Source organism: Coccidioides immitis (genome assembly GCF_000149335.2).
Source record: "Coccidioides immitis RS genomic scaffold supercont3.6, whole genome shotgun sequence".
In the NCBI taxonomy this organism is placed as follows: domain Eukaryota; kingdom Fungi; phylum Ascomycota; class Eurotiomycetes; order Onygenales; family Onygenaceae; genus Coccidioides; species Coccidioides immitis.
In genome coordinates, this window is record NW_004504312.1 from 724141 (window position 1) to 743512 (window position 19372).

A 19372-nucleotide genomic window follows, 5' to 3' on the forward strand; every position below is an offset into this window, starting at 1 on the left:
GAGCACAAAAAAGAAGCAAAGCAGTCTTCTTCTATCTATTCCATACCCCCGTTTCCCTCAAGTCGCCTCATGTCATTACAATGGCTGGAGGCGTGGTCCCGTCACACCAATGTCCCAACGGACTTCCACGCGGTCGCCCACACCAACAAATTCAATACCCATCAGCTTCCCTACGGGGCAAGGGAACTCGGGGTATCCGTCGTAGGCCTGAAGCCACGTCGCACTGCCGGGCTTGGGAGCCAAGATGCGTCCCTTGTGCTTATCTCGGCTGGATGCGGGACGAACGCTCGGGATGCTCAAAATGGTGAATTGCCCGGGAGGGTCGATGACGGAAAAGACATCCATCTGTTGAGTTCCGGTTGACCAGTCGCGGTCCCAAAGGTCAAAGAGAAGCTTGCAGGTGCGGCCCTCATACTCTTCGCCGACGCGGAACGTGACGATCGTGCTTGACTCGTTGTTTCGATTGCCGTCCTTGACCACGAGCAGCTGGTCCTGAGGGTCTTCTTTCACCTCGCCGGTGTTGATCCAGTAACGGAAAGTGGCGTGTGGGTAGATGACGTTGGTCTGTCGGGCTGCAAGCTCGCTTTCTGGGGCGGGAGCTGGGGCAGCTGCCGGGGCGGCCAGGACAGCGGAAGCCGCTGCCAAAAGGAGGGTCGCGATCTTCATCTTGTTTGAAGAATGAGAAAGTATATATATATGTATATGCCTTAAGTACTGCTATCACTGGAGATCTGGGGACTGGAATGTCAGGTTGCTAGAGGACTGATTGTGATCTCCAAAGGGGAGCCCTCGGCAGGATATTTATACGACGAATTCCTGATCTCATTTTTGCCATATCCAGGCGGAGCCTGGAAGCTAGATCTGTCTCGACATCCTTTGAATCCGAGTGCAAACAAGCCTGAGCGCAAAGAGGCTGATAGCGCTCCAACTCCAAAGTCTCTTGCACCAGCGCGTCTCAGCACTTCTGCAAACCCGAGCTCGTATGTTTCGCTTGCATCGCCAGCTCAGATGTCTCTCGGGTATCTTGCTCCCCCAATGCGTATGTTTCAGACGATCACTTTGCACCAAAACCGTTAGCGGTCTCTCCGCGTGGGAAAGCTTGACCAGCCGCCTCTTCTCGGTGAAAAAAAGCCCCGAGAATACGAGGTTTCGATCTTGTTTGGCTCCAACTGCCAAGAGGACTCTCACGAGTGCGCACTCTTTCCAGCTGCCGATCCCACAATTACGCCATATCCTATTTTTGGATCCCGACGGCCGGTTATGTCAAAACTCAAAGCCCAAGGCTCCTGGCCTTGAGCGTCCGGGGTATCCGAGCTTTGGCTCGAATGAGCCGGGGGAGTCCTCATTGGAGATTTTACGATTTCAACAGCAAGTTTGCATTGCCATCAAATGCTCAGTTGACAAATTGTATTTCTTGAGATTGGTGGAATTCTGGTGGAAGCTGTCCGCCTCCATGCGTCATGCGCCTGTCAGTCACTAAAGCTCTTGGCGTCCTCGTGCTTCATGTGGTGCAGCGCGCACACGAGGTATCAAACTCCACAGCAACCTCTATTGTTCCGAAAGGCGTTGTCTCTGGATGAGACACGGGACATAGCAGCAACATAATCCGAGCAGAATGGTTGAAAGAGACGTAGTATTTCTCCAAGCAAGACCTGAAGACTTGGGCTCGCTCATGCCAGAACCATCAACTTATGTTCCAAATAGGCTCCGGAGCACCGCTTGTAACTTGTAAAGAGATATATTGTTTCTCGAAATTGACTATTCTCAACTGACTACATAGGCAAGGCACAGCTGAACGACATCGCTTATCCAACCTTAGAAATCGAACCAAAAAGAGACAAAACATAACAGTCATTCGTTAATCCATCAGGTTACATTCATTTCGCTACATTATTTCGATATCGTCCCAGAAAAGCCAACAAATCAAATCCATAGAGCTTATAACATCCACAACGCTTCCAAAAGTTGGACCGGGATCCCCGAAGCCAGCATTCAAACCGGATTAGGCGGGTGAGTGAATCTCTTCCTCCAGGGGCCTCAGCCCTAAGCTTGGCTCTTCCATTTTAGGAGCAGAGGGGAGCGAATCCAACTTATCATCGCTGCATGACTCGGCGTTGGGAGATGGCTCATCTCCGTCTTGACCGTTAGTTCCCGGCGACATCGGTCTCATGTCGAGGACCGGTTTTGGTTCCGACGATGGTTCAGCTGCGATAAGAGTACCTGTGGGTATCGAGCAATTGACTGCAACTGTTGCGGCTGGGATAACGGGGCTGTGTGGCCACTTGCTCTTCGCTGGTGATGACGTAAATACAGTCGTAGTGTAGGCCGGAGGTGTGTGTGTTGCAGTCACCGTCACTACATTGTTAGGAGAGAAAGACGGAGCACTGCTCGCAGGCGCTATGCTTGGAGCCCGGGATGGTCCGTATGTGACGGCGAGGACAAGGAGAACTCCTGCGATGAGCGTCACGACAGGATCGCGGAACAATACCCGCTTGTAATGAGTGAGAAGGGCGTGGAACTCCATATTTTGGAACTTTTTGATTAAGAATCCCACACCGTTTGAATCCGATTGAATGGGATATGGCGCGTGGGCGGATGATTGCTGCTGGTGATCCTCCCCAGGGATTCCGGCGTCGAGAGAATCCATGTACCCATCGATCTCTTCTTGGGATGGACACCCGGCGTCACCGTAAACCTCCTTTCGTCTCTTCTCCTCCTCGATAGAACGCAGTTCCGCTTCCATTCGAAAGGCTTCTTCTTCAAGCATCCTTCGCTCAAGGTCTCGCCTGATATCCACTGGCAACCACAATCCAACCTCCACGTCAACTTTCTCCATATCCTTCCAGGCCGCTGCCCATGCGCCCGCCCTCATTAATCCATTAGCGGCATAAATTCTAACTTCCCATTTCCTCTCCCCGCCTTCTGGATTCTTGAGGACAGTGTGGCCGCAATCACGGCATTTGGCGCCTTCTCCGGCATCAATAACACATTCCGACTCCTCATCGCTATCATTGTCGCCACTGCTGCCCTTGCCGTCCTCGGAGCCGAAGAAATGGCCGTATGCCAGTCTTGGCCGGATCAACTCCAGGCTCTCCAGTAGTCTTTCCTCGAGCACGTCGTAGGCCTCCTGTGGGTGGGATATAAGCACCCCACGATCCCTTAATACTCCTGAGCCCACAACTTTATCCTCAAGAAGTTTCCACCTTCGCCAATATACATCCGGGAGAACCTCCCTCAACAGTTCTGGGCTGGGAGTTCCTAGCCGGGGCGGCAGCGACAAAGATGGGGCCAGTAAGTTACAATGTAGCAGTACCAAAGGGTAGTCCTTTTTCACTTCTTCCTGAACGATCATCTGCGGCGACCTAGTATGCGGCGAGCGGTAGTATTTCTTCGCCGACGACGAAGGCGACGCTGTTCCCGATCGCATTGGCATCGACATCTCTGAAATACAAGGTGACTGGCCGCGAAAAGGCCCACGTTGCTTGCGCCCCTTCAACGTCATTGAAGAAGGGGACAGCGCATCTAGCTCGGAATCCTCGTCACCCATCTGCATTGCACGTACGGAGCTCGGGTGTCGAAAGGGTGATTCTCGGTCTCGAACATGCGTGATAAAAGAATGCGGTTTGTTCTTCTTGTTCAAGCCGGATGCGCCTCCCGCTAGAGGACCGGAAAGAACATCATTTTCACCATGATGGTGCGTGTCTGCGCGCGGATGCACCACCACCGATCCCGGGATCGAAGATATAGACGATCGATGCGACCTCCTTCCACCATTGTCGCTCACAAGTCCTTCGTTATAGTCATCTTTCGGCGGGATGCCTCCAGGCCCTTCTTCCGACGAGGGCGGGTAAATCAAACCATCCTCATTCGTCTCACCAGAGAAGAAATAACTGCGATCGAGATCAGGGGAGTGGATGGAACCGTCGAGACTCTCCTTCGTCAAATGCTCCATTTATCCGTTGCCGTTAAAAACAATTAGCCTCAGACAAAAAGTCAGTTATGATTTTTCCATGAGGTCATAGACCCCGTTGAAATATCCTTTTCGCAGTTCGCGACCTAGCACTTCGCTGGTCGATGAGCGTTGCGTGGGGGAGGGGGGGGAGAGAGAGAGGGAGGGAGAGGAATCTCGAGCAACTTGAGACTCTCAAGTCCTTTTCCCGAAAATTTGTACTCCGTAACACAAATAAACTATCGACACCGCTGGCTGTCCTCGGGAATTCGGAATTCATGTTCTTTACGTTATCTTCTCGAGTCGTTGCGTTGTTTGCTGTGTTGTCGCAGGCGGGTTGCCAGGGACAACGCCGGGATCTTCGTCCAGGGGTTTTGACGCTTAACGGTCAAACGGGCGCCGCCAACGACGAGAAATATATCAATGGTCAATTAAAAATTAAGAATTAAAAAAGAGGTCTTTATGTAGAGTGTGAAATCATCAGCCATATATGGAATGCTATATCTTCATTTCATTTAAACGCTAGACAAAAAAAAAAAAAAAGGTCTAGGTTTTCGGCCGAAACAAACACCTCATGCCCCAACACCAGGCCTGCTGAAATAGTGGTAACCAACAAAATCAAATCATAATCTGACGCCGGTCAAGGCGTAGAGATGTGGTATACGGAGTATAGGATAAACAATAATATGTGGAGTACGTGAAAGTGAGGCTAGGCATCTTCCTCCTAGAGGAGCCACAGGCGTATGTCGCCAAATAAACCACACTATGCTCGGGGATCGTCGAGCCTGACTTAAACTCCATGCGGTTGCTGGTCGGGTGGTTCAGTCGGAGATACCAGCGGACGATATCCTTGATCTCCAAAGTACTGCAAAATATCCTCCGGTAAATATTCCAACCAGGGCATAAACTCCCCATCCAGCGGGAATGGGAAGGTATCAGGGTCTTGGAGTGTATTCATATCTATGTCTTGACTTTCAATTGTCATGCTTGGGACAGTAGCGTCGATATTGGTATAATCGCCAAAAGGGTTACTCGTTAACCGGCGATGATTAGCCCTCATTGTCGTATTTGCGTTGTATGAATAAGGTGTCGGGGTGGTATTTAGTGACGCACTTTGAAAGGAGCCTTGAGAGCCATGGGGGCTCTGGCTTGAGAAATCGGAATTAGAAAGAGGAAAAGAAGGGTTGGACGGAGATATGGTCCCAGGGCCTATACGCGAATACTCTGAAGTGTTTGGCAGTGGATTTTGGCGTAATTGAGAGGGTAGCTGTAGTGTATTTCCCGCCTCGTATGGTGCCTTTGCGTGCGGAAATGAACTGAGGGCGGAAGCTCCAGGGCTTGCTTGAACTTCCACGGGCTGACACTGGCCGCCGTAATGTGACAAAGGATACATCGTTGCCTCGTTCGGTTGTGTTGCTGGCATCTGATAAAGAAAGCTGAGATTCGGTTGTGAGGAACCAGTAGCACCGGTAAGAGCCCAGCCGATAGCTAAAACGATACGTTAGGCACATGTTGTCCAAGGAAATACATGCTAACGCCGACCTACCTTGGGTTGGATTAGTCTTGGGAGATGGGGCTACGCCTGCCGCACCATCATTATCGGCAGATTGATTATCAGGTTTTATGTCATGCTGCCTATCATCCTTCGTTGCTGCTGCCATGCTGTCTTTGCTTGTCGACATCCTCTGCCATGCTCGGGATGCAAACCCGTTTCCTAGAGGAGGAAATTCAATGGCGTGGTCCATTTCTTCCTCGGTATAGAGCTGGGGATCCCATATACCCTTTGACTTTTGGTCTAAGACATTAAGAATATATTTAGTGCCTTCCCAGTACGTTTCCAAGGACTTAAGCGCTTTGTAGCAGCGTTGATAGTGCTCCTTCGCAGCAGCTGCTAGCAGACTATGTTTTGTGTTGGAACTTTGTTCTGACGTGACTGCTGCGTCCGCCGATGTTACCGCCTTCCCAGGTCGATCTTCCGAGTCTGTCTCTACCGGAGGGGTTTGCGAGCGAGACGAAGGCATGGAATATAGAGCACTCTCCATCAAGAAGGCACATGCAGCTATATATGTAGGTTGACTTGTGAACGGAGTTCCAATGAAACATTTTGCATCTATTAATTCGGTGAAAGCAAGAATATCTGCTATGGTCTTAGCCGAAGACATGGAGAGTTCGCGGCTGTTGGGAAATAATTGTTGAATGCGCCCACTAAAAGAATGTAATAGGGTAGGCTGATGAACGAGGACAATCAAGGCATGAAACCACTAGATGATAGTCAGTAAGATGAACAGGGATGCAAATGAGAAAACATACAAAGTGTAAGAGGATAAAGTTTGTTCCTTCGCCTGCTTTGACGTAATTCTGAAAGTTGACGGCGTTGAAATGGAGCTTGGGGGATAATCTCTGATAGATACCTATGAAGCGGTCAGCTTTCACCGTCTAGTATCAATGCCAGGCTGACCAACCGGTTAAATCGCTCTCCATGCCGGCTAGTTGCTTTAGGGTCTCAGGAGTAACGTGGTTAACTTCCTTGATGGCATTCAGCAGATCGGTCACTCTGCCATATAGATGTATGATTCTAATCAATGCAGGGAAAGGAGCTGGCCAACCGTTTGGCAACAGGGACTCGGACTGCAATGGAAAGAAAATTTCGATATCATCGTCACGAAGGGTAACGGGTCGGCCCGTGCCTGATGAGATGACCCTATCCACCAGAAAGAGGCTCCAGAACGTGTCTACTCTCTCGCGTTCCCTTACTCGTTCGAGATCTAAATCTTTCTTATTGCCATCTTCTTTCGAGTCACTCGCTGCGCTGTCATAATCAGTCTGCCGTTCATCAATCCGACCGGCTTGTCCAGATTTGACGCTTTTCGGAGTCAAACCGACGCGACCATATCTATACTTCATGCCTTCCAGTTTCTGCATTCCCAGATCCTGTGCCATCCTAATGGATATCCCCAAGTACATCCAGAGACCACTGTCATGGTTGGATCCAAATTGTTCATACGCAAGCATAAGACATGCTTGCACTCCTGCCACGGTCGGGCAGGACAAAGCGTCAACCACGGCACACATGGCACGATGGGCGAAAACATCGCCATGATGAGGATGGTTTGTTTCAGTGGCTGATCCCGTGGTTACAAGCGGGTGCAAAGAAAATCGTGCTGCGAGTGCGCAGACCGCATCCACAAGGACTGGTTCAAGTCGCTTCTCTGCCAAATCTTGCAGGAACCTGTCCCGTTGCAGGAACGGAAAATTGCAACCTAGATGAGTGAAGAAAACTTCGCATAGATGTGTAACCACCTCACTATTTGGTAGATTATCCTCTGGGTCATAGAAATGAATACTATTCGAAGCGGAGGCGGCACGACGCGTAGATGAAACGGCCTCAGCTTTCGGAACATTTGGACTTCGCGAAGACGATGCAGAGTCTTTCAGTAAACAATGTTACGTTAGCAATCGGCGACAATTTTTGACAATCGCGCATGTTGCCTACCAGTTGATAGGGACGGATTGCTTTTCTTCGTTTCCCGCACACGCACCACCTGCAAACACGATTTACTCCTTGATCTACTCACCTTTTGATGGGGTGGGAGTTACGTACCATTTGCTTGAAACCCGGCACGATTGCCGTGGGTCCGAAATATCGGAAGTAGGGAACATGGGTGCGACGATTGGAAATCAAGGCAGAATGGTCTTTTAGGTGTAGATTCTCAGCAATCAAGCTCTCTAAGGTAGCAATGCGGCAACCAGGAGACTCACTGCTGCTAGGGCTATTGCTAGATTCTGGCTGGTGATCACCGTGCTCCTGATGGCTAGGATCCTCTTTGGCTTTGCGTGCATCGGGGTCAGCCCGACTGGGATCTGGGACTGGCATCGATGTGCCCGACCGTGTCGCTTCTGGTGAGCCACCACCTTTCTTAGTTTCGGCGCAACATGAGGGCTCATGATTGGGGGGTGATGAGCGGGAGGCAGTTTGCGAAACGGTAACAGGCTCGCCGTATCCAAGGCAAGTGTATTTGTGGTCGGAGCATGTCTTGCACACTGAATTGCGTCAGATAGGCACCAACAGGTGTCTTGTCGAAGGCATTCCAGGGCGGGTTTACTATACCTGGCTGTTCGCCAGAGCATCTGATTTTGCGACGTCTACATGTTCGGCATCTACGGTCGCACACTCACGTATTAGCTTCCGCAGCTGTCGGCTCCAGATCAGTTGAGGAGGGAATACCAACGCTGCATTGATTCTGCGCCTCTTCGTCTGCGGCAGGCCGTCAGATGAGACGAACCTGATCTGTCTGGGTGCTGGCACAGACTTCTGGGGAGGCGGCAGGGGCATTTCCCAAATCCAAAGGGTAGCTGGCACCACAGAGGGATTGTTTTATGCGGCGGGCCAATGGCGACATGGGGATTTGAGGATTAAGGCAATCCCTCCGTGAAACAATGCTCAGACGAGGGCCAAATATTGCGATCCCATTGGCTTTCACATGGGTACAGGCGATGCTCGGGTAAGCCTCCTCACGAACACCTTACAGTAATGTCCCATCGCGGCCCATTGCCAAGAAAGACCGTTGGCAAGTACGTAACATACGGCTTGTTGGGTGGCGCCTGAGCGGATGCCGCCAAGCCTAGCCTCGGCGTATCATTCTCCCATTCCGGTGTTCTCAGTGAGGTCTGCCCAGGCGGAGTATAACCTAAACTACGCGCTTCCTTCACGTCTTCTCAAGCACATATCTCTTAGCCGAAAGGGCCCTGCAATATACCCTGCCTGGATACGGAGTAATGGCGTTCTAACCACTCGATGCTCCTCGAGGCTTGCTGCTTATCCGTGACTTTCGTGGCTAGAACCGTCTTCCAACGCATGACGTAGGCAGTAGACGGTATCACGGGGATTAACCTCCACACCAAGTCCTCTCGATTGGGATTGTCTGTAAAAATAAAATTAAAGTCATCCTGGGCCCTACCTTCGGGGAGGGGAGCGGAAGCTTTTGGATTGGCAGATTCACAACGGGTTGAATTCACAATTGCCCCCAGATGCGGGGAAGCTGAACCATCAATCCCATCTCCCCACCATCACGATCGGATAAATATATGCATAACGACTCCCTCCGTATTCTATGGGCGGAATGTAGAAGGGTGACTATTGCCGGCGGGCACACTATACTCGAAAGCAAAACAGAGTCCAATAGGCACCATGGCGTTTGACGACAAGTACGAGACTTTCGCCTTGGGAGACTGGTCCTTGCAAAGCGGAGAAACTATCCCGAACGCTCACATTGCGTTCAAGACCTTTGGACACCCCAGCTCTCCAGCTATTGTCTTTCCAACTTGGTACTCAGCACGTGAGTATCCCGTCCACCATTCGCAGCTCTACCACTGAAGTTCTCTATATGTGTAGTGATATCTCATAATTTCTGGCTGATCGGAGACGACAAACATCTTAATCCAAACAAGTATTTCATCATCATCCCGGCACTGTTTGGCAATGGCCAGTCGTCTTCTCCTTCAAATACCCATATCAGACCATTTCCACGCGTCTCCTTTTATGACAATGTCAGAGCGCAGTATGAGCTTGTCGCAAAGCACTTTGAGATCCAGCATATTCGCGCTGTCATAGGCTGGTCAATGGGTGCCGGCCAGTCATTCCAGTGGGCCGCTCAATATCCCGATTTTGTGGACTTGATTGTTCCTTTTTGTGGCTCTGCGAAGACTTCTTTGCACAATAAAATCTTCCTTGAAGGGATTAAAAGCGCCCTGCTTTCCGCAAAGAGATTCAAGTCTTCGCTGTCCGAAGCAGGTGGAGTCGCGGTGGATGGAGGACCATACCGTCAGTGGACACCGGATGAGCGGGAAGCAGGGTTAAAGGCCTTCGCTAGGGTATATGCTGGATGGTACGTACTTTCGCATGCAAGGCACCTCATGGCCCATTACTAAACCCTTTGTTGAACCCAGGGGCTTCAGCCAAGCGTTCTATCGCGAAAGACTGTATGAGAAGGATTTAGGATATAAAAGTCTCGAAGACTTCATGGTAAACTTCTGGGAAGGCCACTTTGCGCCCAAAGGTAGTGGAATAGAGGAAATGCCCACCCCTGGTTCCTTTGCCAAAGCATCGAATAACCATACCGCCCTGTAGACCCCGATGATCTCCTGGCTATGCTTCAGACATGGCAAGACGGGGATATCTCCCAGCAATCTCCATACAATGGGAATTTTGAGCTGGCCCTCAAGGGAATCAAAGCCAAAGCCTTGGTCTTACCGGGAAAGACCGACTTATATTTCCCGTGAGTCGAACACCATCCACTGGGGTGGGCAAAATCATCTCTAACATATGAAAAAAAAACCCCGCAGGCCAGAAGATTCAGAGTATGAAGTTGCAAACATGCTTCCAGGCATTGGTAAACTGGATGTCTTCCCGTCCATTTGGGGCCGTAAGTAACCTTTTGCCCACAAGTCCAGGTCATAAAGTGCGAGACTGATCATTTCGATAGACTGGGCAGGAGGTCCTGGAGATAGTAAGGATGATGTTAAATGGCTGAACGATAAAATGGCCAAATTCTTCAGTGAAGTTCCTATTGGCGGAACCTAGATATTTGCCGCTTCCAGGGTGAGATCAACAACAAAGGGGCATTTATACAAATATTAGTTTTGTACCTGAGAAGTGGATGAATGATGTCGAGAGAGTTGCATTGAAGATATACTTACTCAACCTTGATTTTATCCACAGTTATTGATTATAATATTTCAAGATGAATGTCACTGGTCATTGTTCCTCTTTTTTTTTTTTTTCGTGTTACGATGCTCTGTCCATGTTGATACGCGTAGGGCTGCCACTTCTTATCACGTGACCAAAGCGTCGCGCGGCGTCTTATCGCCAGGCGGCTGATAACCAAACTCACTTTGCACCCTGAAAGTGTTCTGCTCTCCATCAGTTTTCCTTCTCCCTACATCGTCAGCTTCATCTGTGTTGGTGTTTCGGAGGGTTCTTTGTATTTCCCTTGTAATACTATACTTTTGCCTTTCATTCGCCCATTTCCAGTTTCTGCATTTTTATGTCGCAGCTCAGTGCTAACTTCACTCAACACCTCACCATCTACCTGGACATTTTCTTCGCACTTACTCCCTACCCCTTTCCTGTTCCTTTAGATATTTTGACTCAGATCAACGTGTTGTGCCAAAGTGATGGCCACTCCGCAGGTTAAGCAATGGGGAACCACTCCACCAATTTCGACAGCACTACCAACGCCATCCGAACTTGCAGAAAACGACAATCTAATCGCGGAGTTAAAACGCCAGAACAACTTCGAGGCTCCGTCGGAGACTGAGAAAAGGTACGTAGTCCCAACTATTGGAAGCTATGATGGAGGCTAACCCGGACTCCAAAGAAACCAAATGCTTCACCTTATCCAACGCGTTACGGTCGAGTTTGTTAAAACTGTCGGGCGGAGAAAGGGGCTATCGCAAGCTGCAATTGATGTTTCTGGCGGGAAAATATTCGCATATGGAAGCTATAGGCTAGGTGTCTACGGGCCAGGTGCGCCTTCGTCTCGTCTCTATCGGTGTTGTACGCTGAGTCGTGATGTTAAACTGACGAAAATCCCGGGATAGGATCTGATATCGATACGCTGGTGGTCGGCCCAAAACATGTCGCAATAGAAGACTTCTTTCTGGATTTCCCCCCAACACTAGAGCGGATGGCTCCCAAAGACTCCATAGAAAAATTAACACCAGTCCCGGATGCGTATGTCCCGATTATCAAACTTGAGCTTTCCGGCATCAGCATCGACCTGATATTTGCGCGCTTAATCGTCCATTCCATCCCCCCGGATCTTGATTTACGAAACAAGGAGCTTTTGCGTGGTTTAGATGAGCGAGAAATACGTTGCGTTAACGGAACGCGTGTGACGGACGAAATCCTAGAACTAGTCCCGGAGAAAAAGACATTTCGACTTGCTCTGAGAGCTATAAAACTTTGGGCGCAAAGTAAGCCTATTTTATACGACAGATGGTTATATCCCTATAACTGACGTCTGTGCAGGTCGGGCTATCTATTCGAACGTTGTTGGATTCCCAGGTGGTGTTGCATGGGCCATGTTAGTTGCACGAGTATGTCAACTTTACCCCCAGGCCACCGGCTCCGTGATCGTTGGGAAATTCTTCCGCATCATGAATTATTGGAATTGGCCACAGCCTGTGTTACTGAAGCCCATCGAAGATGGCCCGCTTCATATGAAAGTCTGGAACCCAAAGGTAACATCCCCCGCCCTATTCTTAAGTTTCCCCCCACTTACTAATTTTTGACTATAGATCTATCATGGGGACCGGTTCCATCTTATGCCCATAATTACTCCCGCCTATCCATCTATGTGTGCAACACACAATGTCTCTCTATCAACCAAGGCTGTCATCCTTCGAGAGCTGAAGCGTGGTGGTGATATCGTTGAGAAAATCTTTCTAGGACAGCTTAGGTGGAGTGACCTCTTTGCCAAACATACGTTCTTCTCCAAAGATTACAAATATTATCTCAACATAACTGCATCTAGCACAAGCAAAGAGGCCCAGTCGGTCTGGTCTGGCTTAGTGGAAGCGAAACTTCGACATTTGGTTATTGCTTTGGATAAAAAGGCGTCCATCGATGTGGCCCATCCGTTTCCCAAAGGGTTTGAACGGGTACATAGCTGCAAAGACGAGAAAGAGATTGAGGTGGCGAAGAGTGGCTTAACGCGGTTTCAGGTCAAAGGAACGAAAACAGCAACTACTGACGAAACAAATGACCCAGCACATGTAGCAGCTCTTGAAAGTGCAAACGGGTCTATAAATATGCCCGGATTGGGGCAAACCGAAGACTCTAATAATCACACTCTCCACACCACCACATATTACATCGGACTCGAACTAAAACCGCTCGTTCCAGGTATTTGACCCCGAATCATTACCATGATACAACTGACTCTCGCAGGGGCTTCTCGATCTCTAGATATCTCTTCTGAGACCCATATGTTTAAAAACATGTGCACTTCTTGGGCACAATATCAACCTGGCATCAACGACGTAACAATAACACACGTCCGCAAGTATGTCGTCACACCATAATATCGGTATGATATTAATTAATTCTAATCAAATAATTGCAGTTACGATTTACCGGAGGATGTCTTTCATCCTGGCGAGACCCGACCGGTTCGTCCGAAGAAGAAAGTAATCAAGAAGGTCGAGCCAACTACAACGAAAAGACCCATCGACGCCGTGGACGTAAGTGTCCGCCTAAAATGTCACTAACTTGCTGAGCAGCCCAGAGGTCGCCCGGATGAGAAAACAGCTACGTTGCAATGGATGCATAGCTTCATATACTGATACAAATCTTCTCCCTAGGGCCAAGAAATACCTGAGAACGCTTCTAAACGGCGGGTCTCTGGAAACGGGATCACCGCTGCCGCAACTGCGTGAAGAGACGATCTTTTACTTGCCTGTATGAGCCGATTCTCATGAGTTTCCCTGAAACCGGTTCTCACTCGGTATTTAGGAGCAGCTTAAGAAACCTTTTAGCTGGTAGCGTTCCTACGAGTTTTCCTGATCTAAGTCTAACATATTATAGTGACTGGTCGACTTGGATTGACATCCAGAGACTGAGTAATATGCGGCATCCGGGGAAAACCCCCAGTGCCATACGTTTTGTTCTACGCTCTCCTATGAAGCACGCATCGTCCTGCGGATATCTCCTGGCGGACTAGGAAGCGCGATGCTTCAGAGGTTTTCATCACATATGATCATGTGGACTCGGCTGATGTCATTTGGAAGCCCCTTTCTTTTCTCCTGTACCAGAAGCCATATGTGTACATATGGGTCGAGTTTTGTAGCAGGTGGTAGTAGTTGCTAGTCCTTGCTAGATTAAGCTGGAATGAAATCAATTTCAATTCGGAGCCTACGGGCTCCGCTCCTCAAATTTTCCAAGGTCTTCACACCTTCATGTCACTAGTATATTTATTTTTACCGGCGTGTCGCAAGGGGTCCGTCGTCGCCACTTCAAGCCTTGACGGGCGGAAGCTTCATTTCAGACTTAGAGACTGCAGACATTATTGGTGCTGGTAGTAAAGATCAAGCTTGGAATTCTCTGTCAAGATATTGGTGTCGTCCAGCTGGCAGTGGTTCTGAAGCATGGGTAGTTGAAAAGGGGCTTTTTTTCTTTAGTGAGTTCAGTAAATCAGAGATGAGACAATCAATACCTTCATCTTATCTCTGTTCCATTCGGAGAATTGAATAGTGTGTCTATCGTAGACCCTGTGGGGGTTGGAGAATTTGTCTTCGGCAACAATGATGGCCCCTTCATCCTCGCTCTGGCCAAGTCCTTTTCCTAGTGGATGTTGCCCAGGATTCGTTTAAGGCCGACTGCGATGGGTTCCGGGTTTGAAGAACATTTCTCAATCCTGAGGTGCGCACGCAGCATCTTGTCCGCAGCCTCTGGCGCTTAACTAGCTAGCCACCGCTAGAGATGTCTTCCCACCCTCCTCTCCATTTACTTCATCTGGCCCATCAAATTCTGGGGGATAATTGGAAAGCATTTTGACGCCAAGCCAGCCAAAGATGCTGCTGTAGCCCCCTCCAACTGCGTGAAGGACTGTAACTAGTGCCTTTCTATATTTCCGCGCAGGAGTTTCAACAAGGCTTTGTGGCCTTGTGATTCTGCAGCATAATTCACGGGTTGAGATGCCGCCTGGATTTGTATTTGGCCCAGGTTACGATCGGCATAGGCCTACCCGCAGTAATTCAAGGTAGTTCGCGAGCCTGAAAAGAGAAACAATATGTGTGAGTACGGAGTAGGTGATGGATGAAATCTGGAGAAGAACCAGTAACTAACTAAGTACGAGTCCTCCTTCAAGAGCCGCTTAGTCATCAGCGGGCCAGGGGCGGCAAGGCTGAGGATTTGGCCTCCGCGATGCTGGACCTCGGCAGTTTTGCAGCCCAGTCAGGGTCAGAGACGCAGTGCGTCCGATTTCACAAGATGACGCTTTATTTCTTGGGCCGATCGCCGAAAGACTTCTCTAATTATTCTTCTCGACAAGATCTTGATATTTACTGGAACCTGCGAAAGGACACGTCCTCCAACCCGACGATTTGGCAGCTTGGTTGATCAGTCGACCTCGAGATGGGAGTCACTTTGTTTGAGCCGCCTCCGCGAGATCCTTCAAAATCTGCTATTGAAAGCATCCTAGACCTCACTCCTGTTACTGACATTGGCCCAGTAAGTCGTAATGACGATCCGTCTACCGCAGATTCTATGCGTGACTCTTCTGTTGCCCAATCTGCCGAAGTGCTAATGGCCGAAAATACAGGATGTCTTCACCAACACCCGTCCGCTCTGGCACCCGCCGGGAGCGCGCGGAATATACGGCGGTTCTGCCATAGCACAATGCCTCGCAGCTGCACAGCTCACTGTCCCACCCGATTTTCTACCTCATAGCATGCATTGCTATTTCGTCCTATCCGGAGACTCGTCGCTTCCGATCTTATACCACGTGGAGCGGGTTCGCGATGGGAAGAGCTTCGCAACGCGCACGGTGCAGGCCAGGCAGCAGGGTCGGCCGATTTTCACCACTACTCTAAGCTTCGACCGCGAGGGCAGCGGCGGAGAGCATCTCGTTAAGCACGAGACCCCAATACCAAAGGGTTACAAATTTCCGGATCAGAATGATGAAACTCCCGGAAGAGGCCCATTTGAATCAAGACGCATTGATGTTGGTAATTGTAAGTACTATTAACGTTACACGCCCCTACAACTGCCTGTGTATGTATTCATTAACATATCATCGGGTAGTACCGTCCCGACCTGAGGAAAAGGCTGTCCTGCAGTGGGTCCGGGCGCGAGGTAAGATCTCCGAGGAAGGCGGACTTCCAGCACATTTGTCTGCGTTGGCATACATGTCAGACAGCTATTTCATTGGTACGGTAGCGCGGGTGCAGAGCATTCCCAGATTCTCATCGCCACAAGCGTTGAAGAATACACTATCCGCTTTGAAAAACCCGTCAGACCTTGATGAACAAAGCATTACCAAGTATCTTAAGGATCTCGCCGACCAAGAAGCCCGTGAGCTTGCGTCGAAAGACACAGCCGCCGGTGACTCACAAGCTCTCATGGTCCCAAAAAGAGAAATTGGCATGATGGTCAGTCTGGATCATACCATCTATTTCCACGATCGCCGTCGTTTTCGGGCCGATGATTGGATCTTCACAGAGATGACCAGCCCTTGGGCTGGTGAGGGCAGAGGACTTGTGATGCAGAAAATGTGGGCCCGTGACGGGACCTTGATTGCTACATGCGTGCAAGAGGTATGATAACCAAACATTATAATACTAGCACTCTCTTTACAGATGCTAATGATCCCTCTGGTAGGGTGTTGTTCGCCTCAAGCAGGATAAGCGTGCCAGTAGCAGCAAGCTATGAGGCTGTTGTAGTCATGCCTTCGCAAGTATCAAGATACTTATGCGTTATACGATTTCAGTTGTTTATATTATAGACACTATATACCTTGAGCCTCCAGATAGGAGAAGCACCTTTGGATATTCGTTTGGATGTATTAGACATACATGCCCCTTCGATGAGTGGGTTTGGGGTTATCTCTGCTGATAGAAGTAATTTCTCACGTTTGATCCACTTATACTTTCAACTCTGGAGCCAAAGGCCCTTTCAATGGCAATCTTAGTAAATCCGAGTAGTCCTTCATGAATCTACTGATAGATAATAACTACAAAATCCAATTTGAATGCTGTGAAGGAGAGCTTTGTCTGCTGTTCCTGCGCGGGGATTCTGCTTTGTCAGCACCTTGACTAAATTACACTCACAACGCCCACTCCGTCGTACATCACACAGCATCAAAACAAGTCGGATATCAGTGAATGCAGCTATGTACTCCCTTCGGTCAATGCATCGAATAAGATAGTGCCTCCCATTTTTTCCATTATCCTATAGCGCAATTACCCAGGGTGCTTAAGGAAAAGGTGCTGATCTTTTTCACCTAACGCACCTCATCTCGCTCCCGCTTCTTGCAGTGCTCATGCACTACAAGACCCCAGTGTTCTCTTCCTTTATATTTTGCCATGTCCTCAGGCCAGCTGTTTATTTCCTTAACCATGTTCCGCAATTCTTCGAGCGGGAGATCTGGTAGATATGTTAGGGACGTTTTAACGTTAAAGAGAAGGGCTCCGGATTTTGGAAGTCGTGTGAATGACTGCCTTTCTTTTCGAATAATAAGATGCTCTGCCTGCGGTTCCAGGTCCGTGTGTACCACGCCATCAGGTTGAAATAGAATCTCGGGGAGCTGCTGCCCGGGACGGCTGACTTGGATGAAGTAGCTTGCCCTTTCCATTGGCATTTCCGGTGCCAATCGTGTCATGAACCTACATCAGACAGTTAGTACGGTGCTTAAAAGCCATTTATCAGTGGATGGGCATACTTATTAGCAGCATATCCGATTTCTTTTTCCCACTGCGGCACAGGGGCGTGCATACGAGCAATGGTTTCCCCAATCCGTTCATCTGCGCGCCAGCCAATTTGGAAGCAGCTGGCAGTTGCCGCCCTAGCATCTGTCAATTTGCAGTTATGACTCTATTATATCCATTTAGCACTCACATGTAGTGCATTCCCTCTTTGTTCTTCAAAATAATATTCATATCATCCATAGATAATCTGGCAGCGATCTCAAGGGGTGAGAGGGAGTCGTCCCAGCCATTAAGGCTGAACTCTTCCCCAGTCTTGTTGTTTCTAACTCTCTGCCCAGAGCTAGATGCGTATGTTTCGAACATCGCTGGATATCTCTTGCAAAGGAATGTGACAATTTCTCGCAATGCTTCCTGACATGCCTCTCGCGCCTCCGGCAAGCACTGGACCATCTTTTCTTTCTGCGTGTTGAACAGGGTATTGCGAATTTCATACAAAGAACAATAGTTCCTGTCAACGGTCAACCAGTTTATTCGATCCATCTTCTTCAGGGCCATCCTAATCCGGTGTTTCTCGAATCCTTTGATTTGTTCGCTTGGGTATGGTGCTATCTTCTCCAGATCGAACACCGTGGGCCGTGAAAGCCCGCCGGATTTGGGTCCTTCCCTCCAGCGCCATAGCCATCTGAATAAGAGAGCAGCGGCAAGGACAGCAATATTTCTCCAGAAGAGCGCTATCAGTCTTTCTGATGAGTATTGAACTCCGTACATATTTGCGAGAATGGACACTGATAGCCAAGGAGTAGGACGTTTTGTGCGCTGCAGAAATTATCACGAAAGAGGTTTCGGATATATCTTTCGTGAAAAATCACATATTCTCGAGATGTGTGGGTTTGTATTATATATGAATGGGCCTACAAAATGCATGCATACAATACTCAGAGTCCGCACTTGGTCCAGTGAATGCGAGTGCTAAACGGAGTGACTCCGCAGCCAATATTCATCCTTTTTTCTACGCCAGCTTGTAAGCATCACCTCCACCGTGGTTGGCTGCAACAATGTGTATACTAACTGCCGGACTACATGGAATAACTGGGTCGCCACTTCTAGCTCGCTAACGTACGTTGAGGAATGCCTCGTATGCCGCTACTGGCAAGATTCAAGGAATATCCAGACAAATCTGCATGTTTTGGTCGACATTCATATGCTACACATTGGGTTGTTCTCGCTTTGACGTCCGTGCGCGGAAGGAGAAACAGGAATGTGGTCAAGATTTGTCTTAATTGCCGGGGTTCCCCCCCAAAAAGCGGATCTCGATCGAAGGTCGAAAGCAATGGTAGGATAGCGGAGTTTGAGCGCCCTCGTTACCTTACATCGTACAGTTTGCGCGGTGCATTTTAGTTGACACTTTCCTCGCGCTATTAAAATCTTCTAACTTGATTGACGAATGAATTCGCAGAACCGGGTTCCAAAGACAGATTCTCGGGACCGATCTTGACGCCACTGCGAATGAGCTAAGATAAATTTGTTTTTCCGATACAGCCGAAGGATAATAATTGACACAGGTCGGCCTTCTATTCAGACCTGGGTGCTCAAGCCTCGTTCGAATCTAAAACGCCCTTGCCGCCAGAAAATAAAATAAAATAATATAAGAAACCCGTCGGATTGTTCGCGCCATTACGGACCATTCGGCGCCGGAATCGTTTTCAAGCTGGAAGCAATATGACGAATCGCGGTTTCTGGAACGATGGGGGTTCTTTGTTCATAGGAGTACGTGTTCCATGACCCCGTAGATCCCCTAGAAGCATCCTTCCAAGCATCCCCGAAACATTTAAGGACGCGACTCCACCCCTGGCGACCTGGAACGTCGAGTCATACAGTAGTCCCGATGGATGTCGCAATTGACTCGACGCTAAACACGATGATAGCTGTGCGACAGCGATCATGTATCCACAAGCCGTTGAACGACTTGCATAAATGCATTATGCGTTCTCGCATCTG

The 19372-nt window shown here is 49.1% G+C and overlaps 7 protein-coding genes across 7 annotated transcripts; 3 read left to right on the forward strand and 4 right to left on the reverse strand.

Moving 5' to 3' along the window:
* Positions 1–971, reverse strand: CIMG_03206 (uncharacterized protein). The gene has a single exon (XM_001243764.2). It carries the CDS (start codon positions 664–666, stop codon positions 76–78), a length of 591 nt encoding a protein of 196 aa, XP_001243765.1. The 5' UTR covers positions 667–971; the 3' UTR covers positions 1–75.
* A 751-nt stretch (positions 972–1722) lies between these two features.
* CIMG_03207 (uncharacterized protein) lies at positions 1723–4371 on the reverse strand. Its single transcript, XM_001243765.2, has one exon. The coding sequence runs from the start codon at positions 3950–3952 to the stop codon at positions 2003–2005; it is 1950 nt and encodes a 649-aa protein (XP_001243766.1). The 5' UTR covers positions 3953–4371; the 3' UTR covers positions 1723–2002.
* Positions 4372–4739: 368 nt separating this feature from the next.
* CIMG_03208 (transcription factor) lies at positions 4740–8282 on the reverse strand (the record flags this gene model as incomplete). The annotated part of the gene is made up of 9 exons (XM_001243766.2): positions 4740–5437; positions 5496–6210; positions 6260–6360; positions 6412–7377; positions 7443–7491; positions 7551–7642; positions 7709–7990; positions 8058–8107; positions 8179–8282. The coding sequence occupies 9 exons, from the start codon at positions 8280–8282 to the stop codon at positions 4740–4742; spliced, it is 3057 nt and encodes a 1018-aa protein (XP_001243767.2).
* Positions 8283–8789: 507 nt separating this feature from the next.
* CIMG_03209 (homoserine O-acetyltransferase) lies at positions 8790–10713 on the forward strand. Its single transcript, XM_001243767.2, has 6 exons — positions 8790–9285; positions 9342–9834; positions 9896–10005; positions 10077–10224; positions 10292–10371; positions 10432–10713. The coding sequence occupies exons 1-6, from the start codon at positions 9138–9140 to the stop codon at positions 10527–10529; spliced, it is 1077 nt and encodes a 358-aa protein (XP_001243768.1). The 5' UTR covers positions 8790–9137; the 3' UTR covers positions 10530–10713.
* Positions 10714–10895: 182 nt separating this feature from the next.
* Positions 10896–13811, forward strand: CIMG_03210 (Poly(A) polymerase PAPalpha). The gene is made up of 10 exons (XM_001243768.2): positions 10896–11271; positions 11326–11474; positions 11549–11923; positions 11979–12190; positions 12248–12854; positions 12900–13014; positions 13075–13192; positions 13313–13409; positions 13464–13485; positions 13536–13811. The coding sequence occupies exons 1-8, from the start codon at positions 11123–11125 to the stop codon at positions 13385–13387; spliced, it is 1800 nt and encodes a 599-aa protein (XP_001243769.2). The 5' UTR covers positions 10896–11122; the 3' UTR covers positions 13388–13409; positions 13464–13485; positions 13536–13811.
* Positions 13812–14923: 1112 nt separating this feature from the next.
* Positions 14924–16594, forward strand: CIMG_03211 (acyl-CoA thioesterase II). The gene is made up of 4 exons (XM_001243769.2): positions 14924–15179; positions 15271–15682; positions 15753–16264; positions 16329–16594. The coding sequence occupies exons 1-4, from the start codon at positions 15084–15086 to the stop codon at positions 16377–16379; spliced, it is 1071 nt and encodes a 356-aa protein (XP_001243770.1). The 5' UTR covers positions 14924–15083; the 3' UTR covers positions 16380–16594.
* Positions 16595–16950: 356 nt separating this feature from the next.
* CIMG_03212 (uncharacterized protein) lies at positions 16951–18142 on the reverse strand (the record flags this gene model as incomplete). Its single annotated transcript, XM_001243770.2, has 3 exons — positions 16951–17332; positions 17389–17511; positions 17565–18142. The coding sequence occupies 3 exons, from the start codon at positions 18140–18142 to the stop codon at positions 16951–16953; spliced, it is 1083 nt and encodes a 360-aa protein (XP_001243771.2).
* Positions 18143–19372: the final 1230 nt, after the last annotated feature.